This window comes from Tamandua tetradactyla, chromosome 12 (assembly GCF_023851605.1).
Source record: "Tamandua tetradactyla isolate mTamTet1 chromosome 12, mTamTet1.pri, whole genome shotgun sequence".
Lineage (NCBI taxonomy): Eukaryota > Metazoa > Chordata > Mammalia > Pilosa > Myrmecophagidae > Tamandua > Tamandua tetradactyla.
Genome location: NC_135338.1, coordinates 61549996 through 61572964, shown reverse-complemented (window position 1 = coordinate 61572964; position 22969 = coordinate 61549996). Strand labels below are relative to the sequence as shown.

The window sequence follows — 22969 nt, the reverse complement described above, 5'->3', positions numbered from 1 at the left end:
ATAGTTAACTAAGTCAGTGTACCCCTGAATGATTTTGCTGTATATGATTCAAACACATGCCCTTTCCTCCAAATCCTATAAAAAAATAAAAGATCAATAGCCCCAGGCAACCAAAGATGTATCTCCTAGCCGGAACTAGGCAAGGCATCCAAAACTAGCTGCTACAATAATAAAGTTGCCTTCTAAGAAGAAAGTACAGGATAACATATAAAATCCTTTTACAATTGTTTAAAAGAATAAAATGACAACAAAAAAGAGTCCAAAAATGGGTCCATGTCACACAGATATGAAATGATCTTTAAGACATAGCTTCTTAAGAATACAAGGTACAGAACTGTTGCCTTTTGAACAGAGAATTAATTATATACACATAAGTATAAAACATCTCTAACAAGAAATTCAAGAAACTACATTGGTTAATTTTAGGACACACTGTTTAATTTTTATAATGTATTACTGGTAGCAGATGGGAGGAAGAATAAGAACTCTTTTTTTAAATTAAGACCATTTATTCTATAAGATCTATATTTCTGGCCCTAATTCTAGATATGGGGTTGAGGCCCAGAAGTACACACAGGTAACAAGAATCCTGGTGATTTGGGTACAGATGGACAGAGCCCCATTTGCAATTACTATCCAGAGAGCTTGCTGATTTGTCACTTACCTACCTGCCATTTCCACTGAACCAACCTTTGATATTTTGACAAAACTTTCTTTCCAAATATTCCCTACAGATCAGTGTGTGGCAGAGGGGATGAGAAGTTAAGAGCTCCTAGAAAAACTAGAAAAAATATTTTAATCTCAGAAAGATTCCCTTATTTTCCCCTTAGTTTTGCCAGCTCACACTCCTATGCAAGGGATCATGTTTGAAAAACCACTAAATCAATGATTCCTTAACAGTAACAGTTAATCTATCACCACCATCTTATTACAAAACACTGATTTCTTTCATTTTATGTTAAGAAAGGCCCTAAAATATCCTTTCTTCATCCTTGATCTGGGAAAAGGATTGCTTGATGATTATTTATAAAAACCTGAACTCATTAAACCATCTAGTTAAACTTTCCATTCCCGGTAGCAGCATAGGTATAACAACATACCCGCTAGCGATAACTTATCTCAATAGAGTTGCTCAAGATTACACATTATCTTCTACTTCAAATTTTATAGGAATATTTTTAGTCTGATATCCTTGCCACACCCAAGGTTATTTTTTGTAATTGGAGTGTTATCACATCATTCAGCAGATATTTTCTAAGTGCCTACTGTGTACAGGATTTTGGAGTAGCTTTTATCATCTTAAATACCAATAAATCCTCCAGTTTTGGTCTGAGTTCATTCAACTAGGTAGGACAATAATTCTGGTATCACTGCGCCACCTGGAGGTTGGATTAGAGTTTGAAAAACAAAAGTAATTCACATGAAAGGCTCTATTCCACTCAAATATTAATAAAATATATATAAAGAAACAAGTTTTAATCGTCTCAATTAATAATGTTTATTTTTTGAAGTGTCCACTGAAATGTTCTATGTCTTAATCGTGAGGTAGCTACATGACTGTTTGTCAGAAGAGACAGAATGGTATACTTTTAAAAGAGGGTGAGGGTATACAGGTGGTTCCGTTGACAGAATGCTCACCTGCCACGAAGGAACCCTGGGTTCAATTCCCAGCCCATGCAGCCCCTCCAAAAAGACAGTGAGTTTTACTGTATACAAATTACATTTTAATAAACCTGTCTTAAAAAAAGTCCACCGAATTGACAAATACTCAAACAGCCTTTCCCTTGCATCACCCCTCTTGGAGTTCAAATGAGGGCAGGCGATAGATTACTGGTAGTGAGGGTCCCATGCCAGAAGGACAGATGTGACAGTTACCCAGAAGGAAGGTTCTTTTTCCCCATAAATTTTCTTAAACACAGTTAATTATAGTGCTAATCACATTAGGGCTCACTCTTTGTGTTGTACAGTCCTAAGAATTTAAAAAATGGTATTTTTCTTAAAAATGTTTTTTTCTAAACATACTAGTATTTAGAAATATGATTAATTTGATATATTGATTCTGAAAGGGAGTTTTTTTGGTAAACTAGAAAAATGAGAATGTAAAATCCATTTGGACGAACTCCCTTTGGCATTTAAGGTGGACACGGGAAGTTTAATTCCTTCTTCACTATAGAATGATAAAAAATGTGGTAGTAAATGATGGTGATTTAAAAATTGTATTTGAATGCAAATATTGAAAAAAATGTATGTATACACCTAGATTGAAAAGGCTTCATTTTGTTAATAAAGGCTAAAAACTACATACTATGATTTAGAGTAACTTGTGGACCCTCTCAAACTATTCAGAATTAACTGAGATTTGAGCTCTTCCATTGACTACGATACCAAAGAACTTTGGAAGCCAGAGACACCTAGAACAGCAGAGGCATAAAGAATCTTGACAGAATGGTATGTAATCTCGGTGCAGACTTTTACCAGCTGTGTGACCTTGAGCAAATTAACTCCCCAGCCACAGTTTTCTCTGTGAAAACATGTTACCTACTTCAGCGATGTGAGAATTAAATGAGATGATGTCTTCTTATAGGTGATATATTTTTAATTGCCCCATGAAATGAAACCTTTTTGTGGGAAGCACTAAAGCTAGTGGTTGGTCTTAATAATCTTAAGAAATCAAACTGGAGATAAATGAAGTGTTAAGCAAACTATGGTTCTGCTCTTCCCTAGTCTCTTGGGGAATTAATGGAGAAACAAAAACACCTCTCTTAAGTCTAGCTTTTGTTTTGTGACTTTTTACATACTCTAGCTGACTAATGGCTACAGAGCTTGTCAAACAGTGTTACTGGCAAATAAAAAAAAACTTAGTTATTTGGGGGGAATAAAAAGAGATGATGTCTGATAAGCACTTGGGGAAATGAAAGTAGTATCATCATAGGCTATGTGTGAAATGGGCCTAGCTAAAAACGATTCATTCCTAAAATGTTATGTCAGTTCTGTTTAACAACCTGGAAGGTACTGATGTACCAAACACCTCCCCCAACCCTTTAACCAAAAGACTGAGGGGCTGGAGAAAGTGTAGCACAAATAAAATAGAAAGGATTACATGTGATACAGAAGAGCTGGGTCCCCAACACAGGTTTCCTGTTAAATAAAAATGTAGAATGTCATCCCTATGACATGACTGTTGGTTTTATAACATCTCATTCTGGCATATGTAGAAAGAACAACATTGTTATAAAGGTCTGTCTCTGGGACCCCACACCGAAGAACTTCCTGGCATAGTTTCAAGGACTCTGTATGAACCAAAAGTTCCAATTAATAAGTTAAATCTGCAAACATCCCTGATGCAGAGAAGAAATATTTTTGTAGTGGTTCTGTAACAAAAACAAGTCTAACTCCTGCAAAAAAAAAAAAAAAGCTTACAAAGTTTACCTCTTCACCAGAACTACCAATTTTGACCTGTGCTGGTGGGACATAAGGGTCAGAAGTTCCTGTATAATAAAGCAACCACTGGAAAGCATAAATCACCTCCCTTCATTGTGTAAAGAATAACGTCGCTTTGGACAAATGAGACAAAGCTATTAAACCAAAAACTATAAAGTATAGACACTGTATGTTCATGGGATGACATTAAAAAGTTTTAAGGTACTTCACCTCCATTATCACATTTCATCTCTATATTAAGCCTTAGAGTCTGAATGGATAGTGACCAAATTAATTAGTCAATATGGGATTCACTTAATTAAAAAAATAAAACCATGCATTATCTTATTGTTCTAGGTCAAAGACCTGTTTTCAAAAGGCTAACTTTTGTTGACATAAATCGCCAAAAAGAATGTCAATTTAATTAGGAAGTAGAATTCACCAGGTTCAAAAATTTTTTATTGTGTATATATATGTATACATATATACAACATAACATTTCCTATTTTAATTCCTTTCAAGTATATAATCCAATGTTGTTAAATACATTCACCATGCTGTGCTATCATCAAAACCATCCATCCCCCCATCCCAAACATAACTTAACTAAAAAGACATTTCAGGAAGGAAGAAAGTCACCCATAGTCCCACCTCTACAATACCAAGACTTCAAACTAAGTCATTATTCCAATACTCACCCACTGCACATGTAAGTGATTTACTAAGCAGTCTAAGCTCAGTGCAGCAAGAATCTGAAATGTTCCATATTTTTGATCAGGTTCAAGTTCGATCCAGCACCCCATCACCCCACTGCACAGAGGAAGGAAAAGCACGTAACACTCTACCTTAATTATGCCAACAGTTCAGGAGTCTAGTGTTGTTCATGAATCAACGAACAGAGGGGGTTGTGAGGAATATGTTTGTGGGCATGGGGGTGGTAGTGGTGTTGGTACAGAAAGCAGAACAGCAAGTGCTATGGATTTTAATACGTGACGAAGATATGGTCTGGTCCCTCAACAGTTTGATAACTGGTGCCTCTCTATTTTCACCTTTCAAAGTCCTAGTCATCAATTCTGGGGCTTCAGGAAAACCCTACCCAACTGTCACATACATTCTCAAAATGTGAAGACCTAACAGAACAGGACTCTGAGCTCAAGTATCTCTTGTCAACAGCCCTGTCCAGTTAAAGACCGATTTAGGTTACCATGATCTTCTTTCCAAGAGAATTATGCAGAATGGGGATGATTGTAAGCCCAATCCTCAACCATCTCACAATGTCCAAACTCTATGGCTTTCCCCCCCCCACACTGTCAAGGGGAGCAACCTTTCATTTTATTCTTCAAACAAGATGAAATCATTAACAAGTTGAGTATAAAAGCAAGCAAGCAACTTATTTACAGTGGATTATGATTAATACTATGATTATGAGCCAGGTTAACTGAGTTGTTTCTCCTTATAAATATTGCTTAAAAATTACGCTCTATGTACGGCATGGCTTTCTTAACACCCCCCACCCCCTGACCTCTCTTTTCAGGGAGTTTTTAATTCTCTTTTCTTTTATTCTGTTAGAAGACTTATTATGATACCACTATGATCTTCCAGCCTCTTACACATTCTAACGGCTACTGAAAAAAACTGACATACATAAAATGGATCCTTGGGTGCCTAAAAAATTGTCATTAAACTGGCATTTGATTGACAGCTTTGCTGAGAAAAGAATTCTATGTTTATAGTAACTTTTCTTGCTCCACTGTCCTAATTGCCTACTTTACTTTAAAGTAAAGTCCAATTTGGTGATTAGTCTTTTCACTAGAGATGCTTTTAAGTTCTTTATGATGTTTTGCAGGTATATGTGAATGGCCCTCTTCCTAAGGAGTACTGGTCTAAGCAGATCCAGGGGGATAAGATCCTGGGAAACAGCAGCCACATGGCCCCTGAGTTGAGGGCGAAATGCCCTGTATTTTCTGTTCAGAAGGCAGGGGACAAGTTCTCAGATCAGTTGTACCAATATTCCAGGGAGGGTAAACAGCATCTAGGACCCCCACCCCCACCTAATTATTTCTACTGCTTACCACCTACAGGTTCTCTCTTCAAAACCTTTCCATAACCATTTGTTCCTCCACTGAAATTACTTCACAATGTATAATATAGGGAGGTTTTTATTACTCCTTGCCTGGATCTTCCAGAAACCTTCATCGGCTTTTGTGATTCAGTATTGTCCTAACTCTACTACTTGTCTAAATGCTTCTGCTATTCTATCACAGCTTCCTTTTACTCTCAGAACACAGGGTTTTCCCAAGGTTTTTTGCTGAGGTCTTTTCTCTCCAAAGCTTTCCTTCCCTCAAAGATCTTACCACTTTCATGCTTTTAGCCACCCTTCATGAGTTGTACTTAAGCTCCAACCTGGACGTTTCATTAGCTGATAAAACCAACCACTGCTTATCCTCAACTTCAAAACCCAATACCATTTCCCAAATTTCCCTGTCACCCAAGGAGTGTATGATCCACCATGCCTCTAGACATATAGCCTATCAGCTTCTAAATCTTTCTACTTTCTAAATCTTTTCTACTGTCTCCTATACCACATTTATTCTTTTACAGTCTAATGGCCACAATTCTAGCACAGCTCTCATTCAACTGACCTGTTCTACTTCCTGGTTCTACCCGTAACAATCCAGCCTAAAAACACCTGAAAATAATTCTCAGGTGGGCCACGGAGGCTCAGCAGGTAGAGTTCTCACCTGCCATGCTGCAGACCCAGGTTCAATTCCCGGTGCCTGCCTGTGCAAAAAAAAAAAAAAAAAAAAAGTAAGTCTCTCAAATTAAAAAATCTTTAACAGCTGCCCAATGCATACTAAACAGAGTACATATATCTTGACCTTACTCTACCCCATGGCACGATCTCTACCTACCAAACCTCTAGTTTTTCAAGGCCCAAATCAAACCACTTCCTCTACAAAGCTTTTCTGTATTCCTCTGTTTCATCTGTATCCCTGGGATAGCATTTTGTATCTTCACAAAATTCTGCGTAAATAAGGAAAAGTTGATGAACTTCAAGAACACCTGACAACATTAAACAGTAACTCAATCTGTCTAAAACTATAGCCTCACTGCTGTACCCTACAAATACAGTTTTTTCCCTTTGGGAGGAGGAAGAAGCAAGAGATCAATATTTGATACAAAGAATCATATTTGAAACATGAACAGCAATAAAATCTGAAATAGAGCCACTAACCATAGGAGAGAGACTTAAGTTTTTTGTTAAACAATGTTAAACTAAAACTAAAGTGTATATTCCCTACAGCTATAGTTTCACTGAAGTAAAGAAGTAAACGGTGGTTCCCTTTTGATAAAACATAATTGGCACAACAAAGCTCCTGGAGCTAATAAATAAATTCAGTAAAATGGTGGGATACAAGATCAATACCCCCAAATCAGTAGTGTATAGTTCTATATACTAGCAATAAACAATCAGAAGAAGAAATCAAGAAAAAAAAACTTCATTTACAATAGTAACTACAATATTCAAATATCTTGGAATAAATCTAAGCAAAAATGTAAAGGATTGGTACACAGAAAACTACAAAACACTGCTAAAGGAAATCAAAGAAAACCTAAATAAATTCTGTGTTCCTGGATTAGAAGATGAAATACCGTCAACAGGTCAATTCTACCCAAAGCAAGTAACAGATTCAACACAATCCCAACAGAAATTCCAAGAACCTTCTTTGCAGAAACAGAAAAGTCAAACCTCAAATTTATATGGAAGGGTAAGGGGCCCTTTGTAAAAGAACGGAGCTAGGGGGCTTACACTTCCCCATGGTAAAATTTATTATAAAGCCACAGTAAGCAAAGCTGCATGGTATTGGCACAGGATCAACAAACAGACCAACAGAATCAAATTCAGAGCTCAAAAATCAATCCTCACATCTATGGCCAATTTATTTCTGACAACTGAGCAAAGATAACTCAATGGGAAAAGAATAGTCTCTTCAACAAATAGTGCTGGGAAACCAGGATATCCATAAGCAAAAGAATAAGGGTGTGCCCCTACCTCATACCATGTACAATAACCAACTCAAAAAAAGGAACCAAACAAATATCTAAATATAAGAGCTAGCACTATAAAACACCTAGAAGAGAACACACTTAGGCATCTTCAGGATGCCGCATTAGGCAATGGTTTCTTAGATTTTATACCCAAAGCACAAGCAACAATGAAACAATTAATACGACCTCATCAAATTCTAAAACGTTTGTCCCTCAAAGGACTTTATCATGAAAGTTTAATACTCAGAATATATATAAAAAAAAACCCTTCACCCCAACAATAAAAAGACGAGAGCCCAATGTTAAAAAAGGCAAAAGACTTGAATAGACATTTCTCCAAAGAAGATAAACAAATGGTCAACAGCATATGAAAAGATGTTCAACGTCATTAGCCATTACACCAATGCAAATCAATCCTACAACAAAATACCATTTCATACCCACTAGAAGGGTTGCTATTAAAAGAAAAGAAAATTGCCAAGTGTGCGAAAGGATGTGGAGTAACAGGTATACCCTTCACTGCTGGTAGGAATGTAAAATTATGATGAAGCTGCTGTGGAAGACAGTTTTACAGTTGTTCAGAAAGTTAAGTATAGAGCTACCCTATGACCGAGCAATCCCACTTCCAGGTATAGACCCAAAGGAACTGAAAAGAAGGACTCAAACAGATATTTGTTCACCAATATTCAAAATGACACTATTGAGACTTCCGGAGAAGATGGCGGCTTAGTAAGACACGCGGGTCTTAGTTCCTCCCCCAAAACAGCTACTAGGGGAGTAGAAACGATACAGAACAGCTCCTGGAGCCACGACAGAGATCAAGAAGACAGCGTACCCCATTCTGGAACGGCTGACTGGCTGGGAGAACCCGCTCCGGTGAGATCGCCGACGGGCGCGGGTTTCCCCGGGCCGGGGCAGCAAGCAGCCGGAGTTCCTCCCTTCCTCCTTCCCGGGCCAGCTGGGAGAACTGGACAGGCAGTCCCCTCAAGCTGCGGCGGCTGGCGCCCCCCCACACGCAGCCCCTCCAGACCAACTGGGAGAATTGGATCGGAGATCCCCAGGCCGCGGAGAATGGTGACCGGGGTGGGGTCCCTTCCAAACACGTGGCTTTCCAGTCTGGCTGGGAACAGTGCACTCTCCCAGGCCGCGGCGGCTGGCACCCTCCTGGCACGCTTGGCGCCCCAGGCCGGCTAGGAGATTAGGATGGGCGCTCTCCCAGGCTGCGGCGGCCAGCGACCCTCCCTGCGCTCGGATTCCCGGGCCAGCTGGCACTCTTCCAAGTCGCTCCGGCTAGTGAACCTCCCCTACAGCGAGAGTTTTCCAAAGTTAAATGACCCACAGCACCTTTTACTGGTGGGACCCGCAGACAAACGAGTGCCACGAGCGCCACCTACTGGGCAGGATAAGAAAAACAGAACCCAGAGATTTCACAGAAAAATCTTTAAACCTGTTGGGTCCAACACCCAGGGAAATCTGACTAAATGCCCAGACGCCAGCAGAAGATAACGGATCACGCTCAGAAAACTGAAAATATGGCCCAGTCAAAGGAACAAACCAATAGTTCAAATGAGATACAGGAGCTGAGACGACTAATGCTGAATATACAAACAGAAATGGAAAACCTCTTCAAAAACGAAATCGATAAATTGAGGGAGGACACGAAGAAGACATGGGCTGAACAAAAAGAAGAAATAGAAAAACTGAAAAAACAAATCACAGAACTTATGGTAGTGAAAGATAAAGTAGAAAAGATGGAAAAAACAATGGATACCTACAATGATAGATTTAAAGAGACAGAAGATAGAATTAGTGATTTGGAGGATGGAACATCTGAATTCCAAAAAGAAACAGAAACTATCCGGAAAAGAATGGAAAAATTTGAACAGGGTATCAGGGAACTCAAGGACAATATGAACCGCACAAATATACGTGTTGTGGATGTCCCAGAAGGAGAAGAGAAGGGAAAAGGAGGAGAAAAACTAATGGAAGAAATTATCACTGAAAATTTCCCAACTCTTATGAAAGACCTAAAATTACAGATCCAAGAAGTGCAGCGCACCCCAAAGAGATTAGACCCAAATAGGCATTCTCCAAGACACTTACTAGTTAGAATGTCAGAGGTCAAAGAGAAAGAGAGGATCTTTAAAGCAGCAAGAGAAAAACAATCCATCACGTACAAGGGAAACCCAATAAGACTATGTGTAGATTTCTCAGCAGAAACCATGGAAGCTAGAAGACAGTGGGATGATATATTTAAATTACTAAAAGAGAAAAACTGCCAACCAAGACTTCTATATCCAGCAAAATTGTCCTTCAAAAATGAGGGAGAAATTAAAACATTTTCAGACAAAAAGTCACCGAGAGAATTTGTGACCAAGAGACCAGCTCTGCAAGAAATACTAAAGGGAGCACTAGAGTCAGACACGAAAAGACAGAAGAGAGAGGTATGGAGAAGAGTGTAGAAAGAAGGAAAATCAGATATGATGTACATAATACAAAAGGCAAAATGGTAGAGGAAAATATTATCCAAACAGTAATAACACTGAATGTTAATGGACTGAATTCCCCAATCAAAAGACATAGACTGGCAGAATGGATTAAAAAACAGGATCCTTCTATATGCTGTCTACAGGAAACACATCTTAGACCCAAAGATAAACATAGGTTGAAAGTGAAAGGTTGGGAAAAGATATTTCATGCAAATAACAACCAGAAAAGAGCAGGAGTGGCTATACTAATATCCAACAAATTACACTTCAAATGTAAAACAGTTAAAAGAGACAAAGAAGGACACTATATACTAATAAAAGGAACAATTAAACAAGAAGACATAACAATCATAAATATCTAAGCACCGAACCAGAATGCCCCAAAATACGTGAGGAATACACTGCAAACATTGAAAAGGGAAATAGACACATATACCATAATAGTTGGAGACTTCAATTCACCACTCTCATCAATGGACAGAACATCTAGACAGAGGATCAATAAAGAAATAGAGAATCTGAATATTACTATAAATGAGCTAGACTTAACAGACATTTATAGGATATTACATCCCACAACAGCAGGATACACCTTTTTCTCAAGTGCTCATGGATCATTTTCAAAGATAGACCATATGCTGGGTCACAAAGCATGTCTTAACAAATTTAAAAAGATTGAAATCATACACAACACTTTCTCAGATCATAAAGGAATGAAGTTGGAAATCAATAATAGGTGGAGTGCCAGAAAATTCACAAATACGTGGAGGCTCAACAACACACTCTTAAACAACGAGTGGGTCAAAGAAGAAATTGCAAGAGAAATTAGTAAATACCTCGAGGTGAATGAAAATGAAAACACAACATATCAAAACTTATGGGACGCAGCAAAGGCAGTGCTAAGAGGGAAATTTATTGCCCTAAATGCCTATATCAGAAAAGAAGAAAAGGCAAAAATGCAGGAATTAACTGTCCACTTGAAAGAACTGGAGAAAGAACAGCAAACTAATCCCAAAGCAAGCAAAAGAAATAAAATAACAAAGATTAGAGCAGAAATAAATGAAATCGAAAACATGAAAACAATAGAGAAAATCAATAAGACCAGAAGTTGGTTCTATGAGAAAATCAATAAGATTGATGGGCCCTTAGCAAGATTGACAAAAAGAAGAAGAGAGAGGATGCAAATAAATAAGATCAGAAATGGAAGGGGAGACATAACTACTGACCTCACAGAAATAAAGGAGGTAATAACAGGATACTATGAACAACTTTACGCTAATAAATACAACAATTTAGAGGAAATGGACGGGTTCCTGGAAAGACATGAACAACCAACTTTGACTCAAGAAGACATAGATGACCTCAACAAACCAATCACAAGTAAAGAAAATGAATTAGTCATTCAAAAGCTTCCTGAAAAGAAAAGTCCAGGACCAGACGGCTTCACATGTGAATTCTATCAAACATTCCAGAAAGAATTAGTACCAACTCTCCTCAAACTCTTCAAAAAAATCGAAGTGGAGGGAAAACTACCTAATTCATTCTATGAAGCCAACATCACCCTCATACCAAAACCAGGCAAAGATATTACAAAAAAAGAAAACTACAGGCCTATCTCTCTAATGAGTATAGATGCAAAAATCCTCAATAAAATTCTAGCAAATCGTATCCAACAACACATTAAAAGAATTATACATCATGACCAAGTAGGATTCATCCCAGGTATGCAAGGATGGTTCAACATAAGAAAATCAATTAATGTAATACACCATATCAACAAATCAAAGCAGAAAAATCACATGATCATCTCAATTGATGCAGAGAAGGCATTTGACAAGATTCAACATCCTTTCCTGTTGAAAACACTTCAAAAGATAGGAATACAAGGGAACTTCCTTAAAATGATAGAGGGAATATATGAAAAACCCACAGCTAATATCATCCTCAATGGGGAAAAATTGAAAACTTTCCCCCTAAGATCAGGAACAGGACAAGGATGTCCACTATCACCACTATTATTCAACATTGTGTTGGAGGTTCTAGCCAGAGCAATTAGACAAGAAAAAGAAATACAAGGCATCAAAATTGGAAAGGAAGAAGTAAAACTATCACTGTTTGCAGACGATATGATACTATACGTTGAAAACCCGGAAAAATCCACAACAAAACTACTAGAGCTAATAAATGAGTACAGCAAAGTAGCAGGTTACAAGATCAACATTCAAAAATCTGTAGCATTTCTATACACTAGTAATGAACAAGCTGAGGGGGAAATCAAGAAACGAATCCCATTTACAATTGCAACTAAAAGAATAAAATACCTAGGAATAAATTTAACTAAAGAGACAAAAAACCTATATAAAGAAAACTACAAAAAACTGCTAAAAGAAATCACAGAAGACCTAAATAGATGGAAGGGCATACCGTGTTCATGGATTGGAAGACTAAATATAGTTAAGATGTCAATCCTACCTAAATTGATTTACAGATTCAATGCAATACCAATCAAAATCCCAGCAACTTATTTTTCAGAAATAGAAAAACCAATAAGCAAATTTATCTGGAAGGGAAGGGTGCCCCGAATTGCTAAAAACATCTTGAGGAAAAAAAACAAAGCTGGAGGTCTCGCGCTGCCTGACTTTAAGGCATATTATGAAGCCACAGTGGTCAAAACAGCATGGTATTGGCATAAAGATAGATATATCGACCAATGGAATCGAATAGAGTGCTCAGATATAGACCCTCTCATCTATGGACATTTGATCTTTGATAAGGCAGTCAAGCCAACTCACCTGGGACAGAACAGTCTCTTCAATAAATGGTGCCTAGAGAACTGGATATCCATATGCAAAAGAATGAAAGAAGACCCATATCTCACACCCTATACAAAAGTTAACTCAAAATGGATCAAAGATCTAAACATTAGGTCTCAGACCATAAAACAGTTAGAGGAAAATGTTGGGAGATATCTTATGAAACTTACAATTGGAGGCAGTTTTAGGGACCTTAAACCTAAAGCAAGAGCATTGAAGAAGGAAATAAATAAATGGGAGCTCCTCAAAATTAAACACTTTTGTGCATCAAAGAACTTCATCAAGAAAGTAGAAAGACAGCCTACACAATGGGAGACAATATTTGGAAATGACATATCAGATAAACGTCTAGTATCCAGAATTTATAAAGAGATTGTTCAACTCAACAACAAAAAGACAGCCAACCCAATTACAAAATGGGAAAAAGACTTGAACAGACACCTCTCAGAAGAGGAAACACAGATGGCCAAAAGGCACATGAAGAGATGCTCAATGTCCCTGGCCATTAGAGAAATGCAAATCAAAACCACAATGAGATATCATCTCACACCCACCAGAATGGCCATTATCAACAAAACAGAAAATGACAAGTGCTGGAGAGGATGCAGAGAAAGAGGCACACTTATCCACTGTTGGTGGGAATGTCAAATGGTGCAACCACTGTGGAAGGCAGTTTGGCAGTTCCTCAAAAAGCTGAATATAGAATTGCCATACAACCCAGCAATACCATTGCTGGGTATCTACTCAAACGACTTAAGGGCAAAGACACAAACGGACATTTGCACACCAATGTTTATAGCAGCGTTATTTACAATTGCAAAGAGATGGAAACAGCCAAAATGTCCATCAACAGACGAGTGGCTAAACAAACTGTGGTGTATACATACGATGGAATATTATGCAGCTTTAAGACAGAATAAACTTATGAAGCATGTAATAACATGGATGGACCTAGAGAACATTATGCTGAGTGAGTCTAGCCAAAAACTAAAGGACAAATACTGTATGGTCCCACTGATGTGAACCGACATTCGAGAATAAACTTGGAATATGTCATTGGTTAACAGAGACCAGCAGGAGTTAGTAACAGGGTAAGATAATGAGTAATTGGAGCTGAAGGGATACAGACTGTGCAACAGGACTAGATATAAAAACTCAAAAATGGACAACACAATAATACCTAATTGTAAAGTAATCATGTTAAAACACTGAATGAAGCTGCATCTGAGCTATAGGTTTTTTTGTGTGTCTCTTTTTTTTTTTTTACTATTATTATTATTTTTTTTCTCTATATTAACATTCTATATCTTTTTCGGTTGTTTTGCTAGTTCTTTTTCTAAATCGATGCAAATGTACTAAGAAATGATGATCATGCATCTATGTGATTATGTTAAGAATTACTGATTGCATAGGTAGAATGGAATGATTACTAAATGTTGGGTTAATTTCTTTTTTTTTCTTTAATTAATAAAAAAATAAATAAATAAAATGTTTAACTGAATAAAAAAAAAGACACTATTCACAACTGCCAAAAGATGAAAAGACCCCAAGTGTTCATCAATCAATGAATGGATAAACCAAAATGGAGTATTATTCAGCCCCTAAAACGAATGAAGACCTGATACAGGTGACATGCATGAATCTTAAAAAAATCTCATTCTGAGTGAAGTAAGCCAGCAAAAGATCAGATATTGTATGATCTCATTGATATGAAATAATTAGAGTAAACAAATTGACAAGTTAGAATCTAGAGCATAGGTTACCAAAGTGTGATGGTTTGGAGGCTTTATGGACCCCTAAAAAAAAAGTTCTTAAAGATAATTCATTCCTGTGGGTGTAGAAAAAGCAAACTGACAAATTAGAATTTAGAACACAGGTTACCAGGGTGTGATAGTTTGGTGGCTTTATGGACCCCTAAAAAATTATGTTCTTAAAGATAATTCATTCCTGTGGGTGTAAATCTATCGTGGGTAGAACTTGTTAATATTAGGTTATTTTAGTTGGCGTGCCTCCTCTTACTGGACTCCTTTACAAATGAGATGAATTATGGGAGAGACATACAGAGAGAAAGCCATTGAAGCCAGAAGGCTGAAGCAAGGAAACCCAGGATAAGGGGGAGATCAGAAGATGCCGCCATGTGCCTTGCCCTTGCCATTTTATACAGAAGTCCAGGATTGCTAGCAGTCTGTCTTCAGAAGAAGATACCTTCTCAATGATGTCTTGATTTGGACATTCTGACGGCCTCAGAACTGTAAATTTGTAAGCTAATAAATCACCATTGTTAAAAGCCAGCCCACTTCTGGTATTTTTTATTTTCGTATCTTAGCAGACTAAACCATGGGATATTGGGGTAAGATAGGGAATACGGGGTTAGGGCTTAAAATGTGCGGAGTCTTTATTTGGGATGATGGAAAATATCTTATAATGGATGGCAGTGATAGTAACACAAATTGTGAACATAAATAACTACTAAATTATAATATTTGAGTATGGTTAAGAGGGGTAATTTTAGTTGGCATATATAATAATAGAAAAATCCTATTTCATAAAGGTAGAATGATTCCAATTCAATACTGTATGTCTGAAATTATAATCAGATCATCTCCCTGGATGATGTGATTTAGTCAAGAGTAGCTGTTAAACTGGATTAGATGATGACATGTCTCCACCCATTTGGGTGGGTCTTGATTGGTTTACTGGAGTCCTATAAAAGAGGAAACATTTTGGAGAATGGAGATTCGGAGAGGGCAGAGAAGAACTACATAGCCACAAGAAGCAAGAGTTCACCAGCCAGCGACCTTTGGAGACAAAGAAGGAAAATGCCTCCCAGGGAGCTTCATGAAACAGAAAGCCAGGAGAAGAAGCTAGCAGATGACGCTGTGTTCGCCATGTGCCCTTACAGATGAGAGAGGAACCCTGACCATATTCACCATGTGCCCATCCAGATAAGACGGAAACTCTGACTTTGTTCACCATGTGCCTTCTCACTTGAAAGAGAAACCCTGAACTTCATTGGCTTTCTTAAACCAAGGTATCTTTCCCTGGATTCCTTTGATTGGACATTTCTATACACTTGTTTTTAATTGGGACATTTTCTCAGCCTAAGAACTGTAAACTAGCAACTTATTAAATTCCCCTTTTTAAAAGCCATTCTGTTTCTGGTATATTGCATTCCGGCAGCCAGCAAATTAGAACACCTAGGGAAGAGGGGACATTTAAAACCGTGTAAACGGGAATTCTGAGGGCCACAGGTGTAAGCCTAAGAGAAGACAAGGCACAGAAATCATCAGGGAGGCCCACACTTTGGCCAGGAGTATTCTCTGAACTCATTCTATGGATAAAAGCAGAAAACTCCCACAGGTCAGTATGCATTCAAGTTCCTGGCACTCAAGGAAAGCTCTGTCATAACAATAGTTGAATACAAGCTTAAGGAACAGATGCCTCAAAATCTAAATTCCACTGACAACATATTAGAATATCAAAATGTCCAGGTTTAAACAAAAGGTTACAAAACATACACAGAAATAGGAAGCAATGGACAGGCAAAGGAGAAGACTGAAGCATTAAAAACTATATAAAAAATAAAACTAGCAAAAAAAACCTCTCAGGGTCAGACCTGGGACATACCAGACAAAGACTTTTAAAAAATGGTCCTAACTCTGCATCATTAGCTATGAAGGAAATACAAATCAGAACCGCAAGATGCCATTTCATACCCATGAGGATGGCTACTACTAAAAGAAAAAAAGGAAAATTACAAGCATTGGAGAAGATATGGAGTAATAGGAACACTCAGTCATTGCTGGTAGGAAAGTGAAATAGTGCAGCTGCGGTAGTTAAGTTTAGGATTACTGTATGTCCCAGCAATCCAACATCTAGGCATATACCCAGAGTTAAAAGCAGGGACTCAAATAGATGGAAATTACAAGAAAAGAACCTAACAGAACTGAAAACCATAGTAACAGAAATTAAAACATCCCTAGAGGGATTCAATAGCAGACTGGAGCTGGCAGAAGAAAGAATCAGAGAACTTATAGACAGGACAAGTGAAATCATCCATTCTGAGGAACAGAAAGAATAATGAAGAAAAGTGAACAGAGCCTGAGGAACCTGTAGGGACACCATCGAAGCATACAATATCTCGCATTCTGAGAGTCCCAGGAGATAGAGTGAAAGAGAGAATATTCAAGGAAATAATAGCTGGAATACCTCCCAAATTTAATGAAAGACATGAAACTGCATGCACATCCAAGAAGCTCAACAAACTCCAAACAGACCTATACTGCGCCATATGATAGTCATATTGTTGAATGCCAAAGACAGAGAATTTTGAATGCTGCAAGAGAGATGCAACATATCGCATACAAGGGAGACTCATTAAGACTAAGTGCTGATTTCTCATCAGAAACCATGGAGGCAAGAAGGCACAGGATGACGTATTAAGGGGCTGAAAGCAAAGACTGCCAATCAAAAATTTTACGTCTGGCAAAACTGTCTTTCGAAAATGAGGAAGAGATGAAGACATTCCCAGATAAGCAACAGTACCACTAGAGCGGCCCTACATGAGATGCTAAAGAGAGTACTGCAGGTTGAAAGGAAAGGAGAATAGAAAAGAGATAAAGGCACACGAAGAAAAAGATCTCCAGAGAGGGTAGTAACATGGGTAAATATAAATGCCAGTACTACCGTATTTTTTGCTTGTAACTCCACTTTTTACTTTCTATAGGACCTCAAAGGCAAATACATAAAAAGCAATGGTAAGCAATGTTTTGGACTTATAATCTATAAACACAATCTGTGACAAAAACTACATAAAGGTGAGGGGTTGGAGAGGTATATGAACATAATTTGTGTATATTATTGAAGTTAAGTTGGTATGAAAGGAGGGTGCTATAGATTCAGATGTTAAATTTAACCCCCCATGACAACTACAAAGTACAGGTTGCCAGGGGTGGGGGTAGAAGAAATGGAGAGTTAATGCATGATGGGCTAGGGATTTTCTTGGGGAGACAGGACAAAAACTGGAATGCAGACTGTAACCCTGATATCAATGTTAAATTTCTTGAACTTGATAACTGCACTGAAGGCAGTTACACACGTGAAGATCCTTGTTCTTAGGAACTGGGCGTGGCAGTGTCAAGTGTTCAAGGAGCACGATGTGTACAACCTACCTTCAAATGTTCAAAGGATGGAGTGACAGAAAGACAAATGGATAGATAGAATGATGTGGAAAATGTGGTAAAATGTCAAAACTGGTAGATCTGGGTACCTAGAAGGGTAGGGGGTATGTCAGAGTTTTCTTATTGAGGTATATTATTTTGTATCTCTACTATAAGCTTTTAAAGATTTCCAAATAAAAAGTTTAAAAAGAAAAAGGGGACTCAGATCTTCTGATTGGTCACCTTGAACAGTTACAGGAGTTCTAGCTATAAATATCTGTACTCTTCCTGTCATGTCAGTTTAAATTAACAAAACACTAGGAGCTTAAGTGATGACAGGCTGAAAAATGAACTGATGCAATACTTCCCTATGGTCAGTGGGAGGGTCTAGTATAGACCTAGATCTCCAACAACTAAGTTTAATATCACACCCCCAAATTTAAAATGAGAAGCCAGAAGGTAGCATTACGATATCCATTTCAAAACAAATTATTTGCCAATGTATTAGGGTAGTATATGGGAATCCTTTATCTTATGCATGATAAAAGTGTTTTTGAAACGATTTGCAATTTATTTACTTACCAGCAAGACTAGTTATGGAATTAGAGCATATTTGCTCAGCTTATTGTCTGCAAAGGTCTAAATGCTGCCACTCACATTAACAGCACAGTTACTACTAAAAATAAAACTGTTTTTGTTTCCAGAAGTTTCCCTAGAGAAAGAATACAAACCATCAATATGACTCAACCACAAACACAGTTAGCCAAAACTCCAGTACTTTCTAAAATTTATAAAAGAAAAGCTATCATAACTTACCTAGCAAACTCTGCCAGTTGTTTGGGATCTGAGAGGTCAATGCCAGGTATCCCTCCAGGAGGAAGTTTCTTTCCTGTCATGTACTCTGAATAATCAGGAGGCGAGTTCTCTCCAATTATCTGTTCTTCAACCACTGTCTCGTGGTCAATATCTTTTTTTTCATCTGAAACATGTCATGAGATTGATCATCTTAGCTGAGTAAAAATGTACATGTGGGCAAATATATTTTAAAAACCATAAAAACTGCTTTCATCAGCACCTGCTTAAACAAGTGATTTATAGCTGCTTCCTCAATTTCTTTATCATCCATTCCTCCTCCCTTATCTCCTGAAATCTAATTTTTTGATTGACAGTCACCAAAAACATCCATACCAAATCCAGAAGTCTTTTATATTATTAGTTCACCATTAGCATCCTCATCGGTACAAGTTTCTGGTTCTCTTTCCATTTCTCTATTGGCTTTTGCCCCTCCAGCTCCTCCAAGGTACCAGCCCCAGCTACCCCAACCTCAAGTCCTCTCCTCTTGCAATTTCCAATGACTAGATCGCAATCTTAGCTGTATGGTGTCTGCTGGAACCTCTCACTAGACTGTAAGCCCTACAAGGGCAGGGATATTTGTCAGTTTTGAGCTCCCATGTATTCCCAGAGGCCTGTTCAAAGTCTATACATAGTCGGCTCTCGATAAATATCCTTTTAAAGAATGTAGGACATTTCTACTCACCTATCTTCTTACTATCATCTCAAATCCAACAGTTAAAAGAAAAAAGCAACAGTGACCTCATTTAATTAATCTCCTACATCCCAGGCATCAAATCTTATCCAATCATTGTTAAAAAGGCCTACTCCCTTAGTTCCACTGCCACCAACTTAATTCTTAGCATTATCATTTCAGACCTAGTTTATTAAATGGCCATTACAATTCTGTTCTCCACCCTATTGGTTCTGCAAAGGATGAACTGGTACAGAAAATACAGTTGTCATCATTTCATCCACAGTGCAAATCTTTCTATGGCAATATAAACTACTTCAAACTTTACTCACTCTCCTCACCTCTCTCTAATTCCAGAAACTGGCTCAAATGCTCTAAGCGCTCTTGATTCTATCACTTCAGCCTCAGATATTTACCTTTTCCTGAATTCCTAGATTATTTCTTAATAATAATACTGACAGGCTCTAAATCATTCAATTTTGAATTTTGTTGACCTTGCCTCTTAAAATAGAGTGTTTCCACAGGCCAAAAAACAGTTTCCTGCTACTTTGGGGGGAGAAAAAGCAGAAAACAATTGCTCTGGAATTTCCAATACTAACTGAAATTGTCTTCTTCTTGATCAAATTGTCTGTTTCAAAAGGAGCAGTAAATAACTTTCAAAAGTGAAAATAGGTTTGTGCAACCTTTATGTTTTAAAAACAAAAATTAGACCAAAAAAAAACTACATACAGCTGTTTAGCACACCACTTTCTGACATAAAAGAAAAAAGCCAGAGTTAGAGCCAAGGTAAAGAAAGAAACGTAGGTTTCATTTCAATACAAGTGGTCATTATCCAGTTCAAACACCTTCAGCAATGACAAGCACAGAATACAACAGTCTTAAACTTAAAATGCCTCTCTTCTTTCACCACTCTTCATTTAAGAAAACATTATAGGTCATTACAAGGAATCATAGACTGTAACAGCAGCACTTTACTGCATGTTTACAACACATGTGCACTTTTGTAATCATTGCACATCTCACTGAATCCCCATAACCACCCTATGAAGTGGACAAATGATCAACTTCATTTTACAAACAAAACAGCTGAGGCAGAGAGGTTAAGTAACTTGCTCAGGATTAACTAGCTAGTATATGGCAGATGTGAACTCATGAAGCCTGACCTGTATCCTTAACTTCTGCTCTGTTGCTCTTATTTGGACCTAAAAAAAGACTATTATACTATGTCCAAAGTTAATCATTTGCAGATGAAAAGCCTCAATCCACTGATATGGCAAGGATCCCAAGGAAAAACATCCAGACATCACTAATAAAAAAGGAAAGAAAATGTAGTTATTAATGGTATATTACAAAGCTGGGACTCGATAATCTCACTTCCTTTTCAGGGCTGCCTATGCCCTGGTGGTACTCCTTTACCCTCCAATCTCTCCAATCTAGGTACAGCTACTCTACATCAAAATTCCCAAGTGGTTCCAAAATATACTGGTACCCAAGGAAATTTTTCTTCAGTGAAATTTTGTATTCCTGGTGCAAGGATGATAGCAAGGTTGAGAATCACTACTGCTCTAAGCCAGCTACTGATGAGGCTATGTCTCAGGTGTCTGGGGCTTATGACAAAAAGGAATCATGGGCTAAACTGTTCTTGTATTAGTTCAACATTTATTGATCTGCCTGTCACTGTGCTAAACATGGGGGGATATCAGCCAGAGAATATTTTTAAAGGCTCAGTTCTTAGTATCAATCAACTTTCAAGAAGACACAGAACCTAAAGGGCAGTCACCAAGATGATTACTGAATTAGAACAGAAAATATTTAAGAAGCATAAAGTACAGGCTGAAAAGAGATTTTATTTTTTCTGTTTACATGTTACTCTGGCACCTGGCATAGCAGTGCCGAGTATAACCCACAAAACTCAACAATGTTTACTATCTATCTAATTCTTTACATAAAAAGTTTGCTGCCCCTGAATCTATATGATGGCATTTTGTTTAGAGAAGACAGAAGTGAACTATAACAGAAAATTTTCAAGTTGAAACATGAACAATTCCTGTCATGTGAGATGTCAGTGAGATTACTGAATAATGGGTTCACTACCAATCAAGATAACATTTTCCTACAAATCTTTAAAAGAGGACAAATTTAAAATTTATTTTGAAGGAGGAATAAATATGGCTGGGTAATGAAATTAGATGGGAAAGGGATAGGGATGTCAAATGTGACACCTAAGTTTCTTGGTGGGTGGTGGTGTCATTTAGTGAGATGGAAAGCAATTAGAGAAGAGTCATTTGTAGATCTAGAGCTACATTTTGGTTTGAGACATCTGTGAGACATCTAATGGAGAGACCTCAAGGAGGCAGATAAATATGCAAGCTTAGAAAGAAACCTAGGTTGGAAAGAAATATATGGGATTCACTGGCATTCAGATGCATTTAAAGTGACAGAAATAGATAAGAACATCTATCAAAAAAGTATATACTCACAAAAGACTTGAGAAAAGAGGGTCTAGAACCAAATGTCAGTAATCCCAATACTTAGAGGACCAGAAAGACTGCAAAGGAGACTGAAGAGATTTGTCCATATGCAGGGGAAAATCAGATCTGTCTGATGAAAGTTTTACCCATCCAAGAGCGGGTAGTGAGAGCAGTCTGCCCCAAGTATAGATACTATGGGAGCACAAGGCCCACACAGAATTCTAGTATTGTATTCTACACAGAATTTGGAGAACTCTTAAAGATCAGCACACAGAAACTGTGAAGAGAGTCATTAACTAGGCAACAAAAAGATGTAAGAAAATAGAAGTCAAATTTTGAAGACTGCTAGAGAAACAACAAAAAATAGCAGCTTCTACCATCAGAAAATATCAAAAGAAATATGCATGACTGCCAAGAATTGGACTCTCTTAAAATATTAAAACAATAGATCAAATAATGTCAATGCTTGCTATCTTTCAGCCATTTTATCTGCTTTTCGTAGAGAAAGAAATGCTTCAGAAGTTCTTACCAAATATAATAGAAACTTATGATGCTCTAAAACAGAAACTAGTTTTATTTATTACAGACCAATATATACTTACGTATTTTGAACCCCTTTGTACAAAAATATATTAATGAAAGGCATCAATCCATTCCTTTCTTTTTGTACTGTTATATTTTATTAAAAAAAAAAACTTTTACTGGCATAATATATATACAAAGTTCAATAAAGATGTTTACTCTCTGCACTGGCCATTATTGATATTGCTTTAATTTCTTACTACTGAGAATAGGTTTGCTGGTATAGTGGAAAAGCCTTAAATGATCTACTCTGGGTGTTAAATATGCTATGGACACTTATGATTTCCACTGACTGGCAATGATGGAATATTAAATACACTTTAGGTAAAGTATGTTCAACAAAGCAAAGCTTCTAAATCTGCTTTAAAGATGGTTGGATATATATAATCCCTAATGGAGTTTTCCTTGATGGCACGACTGTTTATTTTAATTATCCTTTCATTATTTCAAGGGGACAGGG

The 22969-nt window shown here is 37.5% G+C and overlaps 1 protein-coding gene across 1 annotated transcript in view; it reads right to left on the bottom strand.

Moving 5' to 3' along the window:
- YY1 (YY1 transcription factor) overlaps positions 1-22969 on the bottom strand; it is a 38478-nt gene that overhangs the window by 4111 nt on the left and 11398 nt on the right. The window contains exon 2 of the mRNA XM_077123520.1: positions 18748-18910. Coding sequence (XP_076979635.1) covers positions 18748-18910 — 163 coding nt within the window. The remainder of the gene's footprint in view (positions 1-18747; positions 18911-22969) is intronic.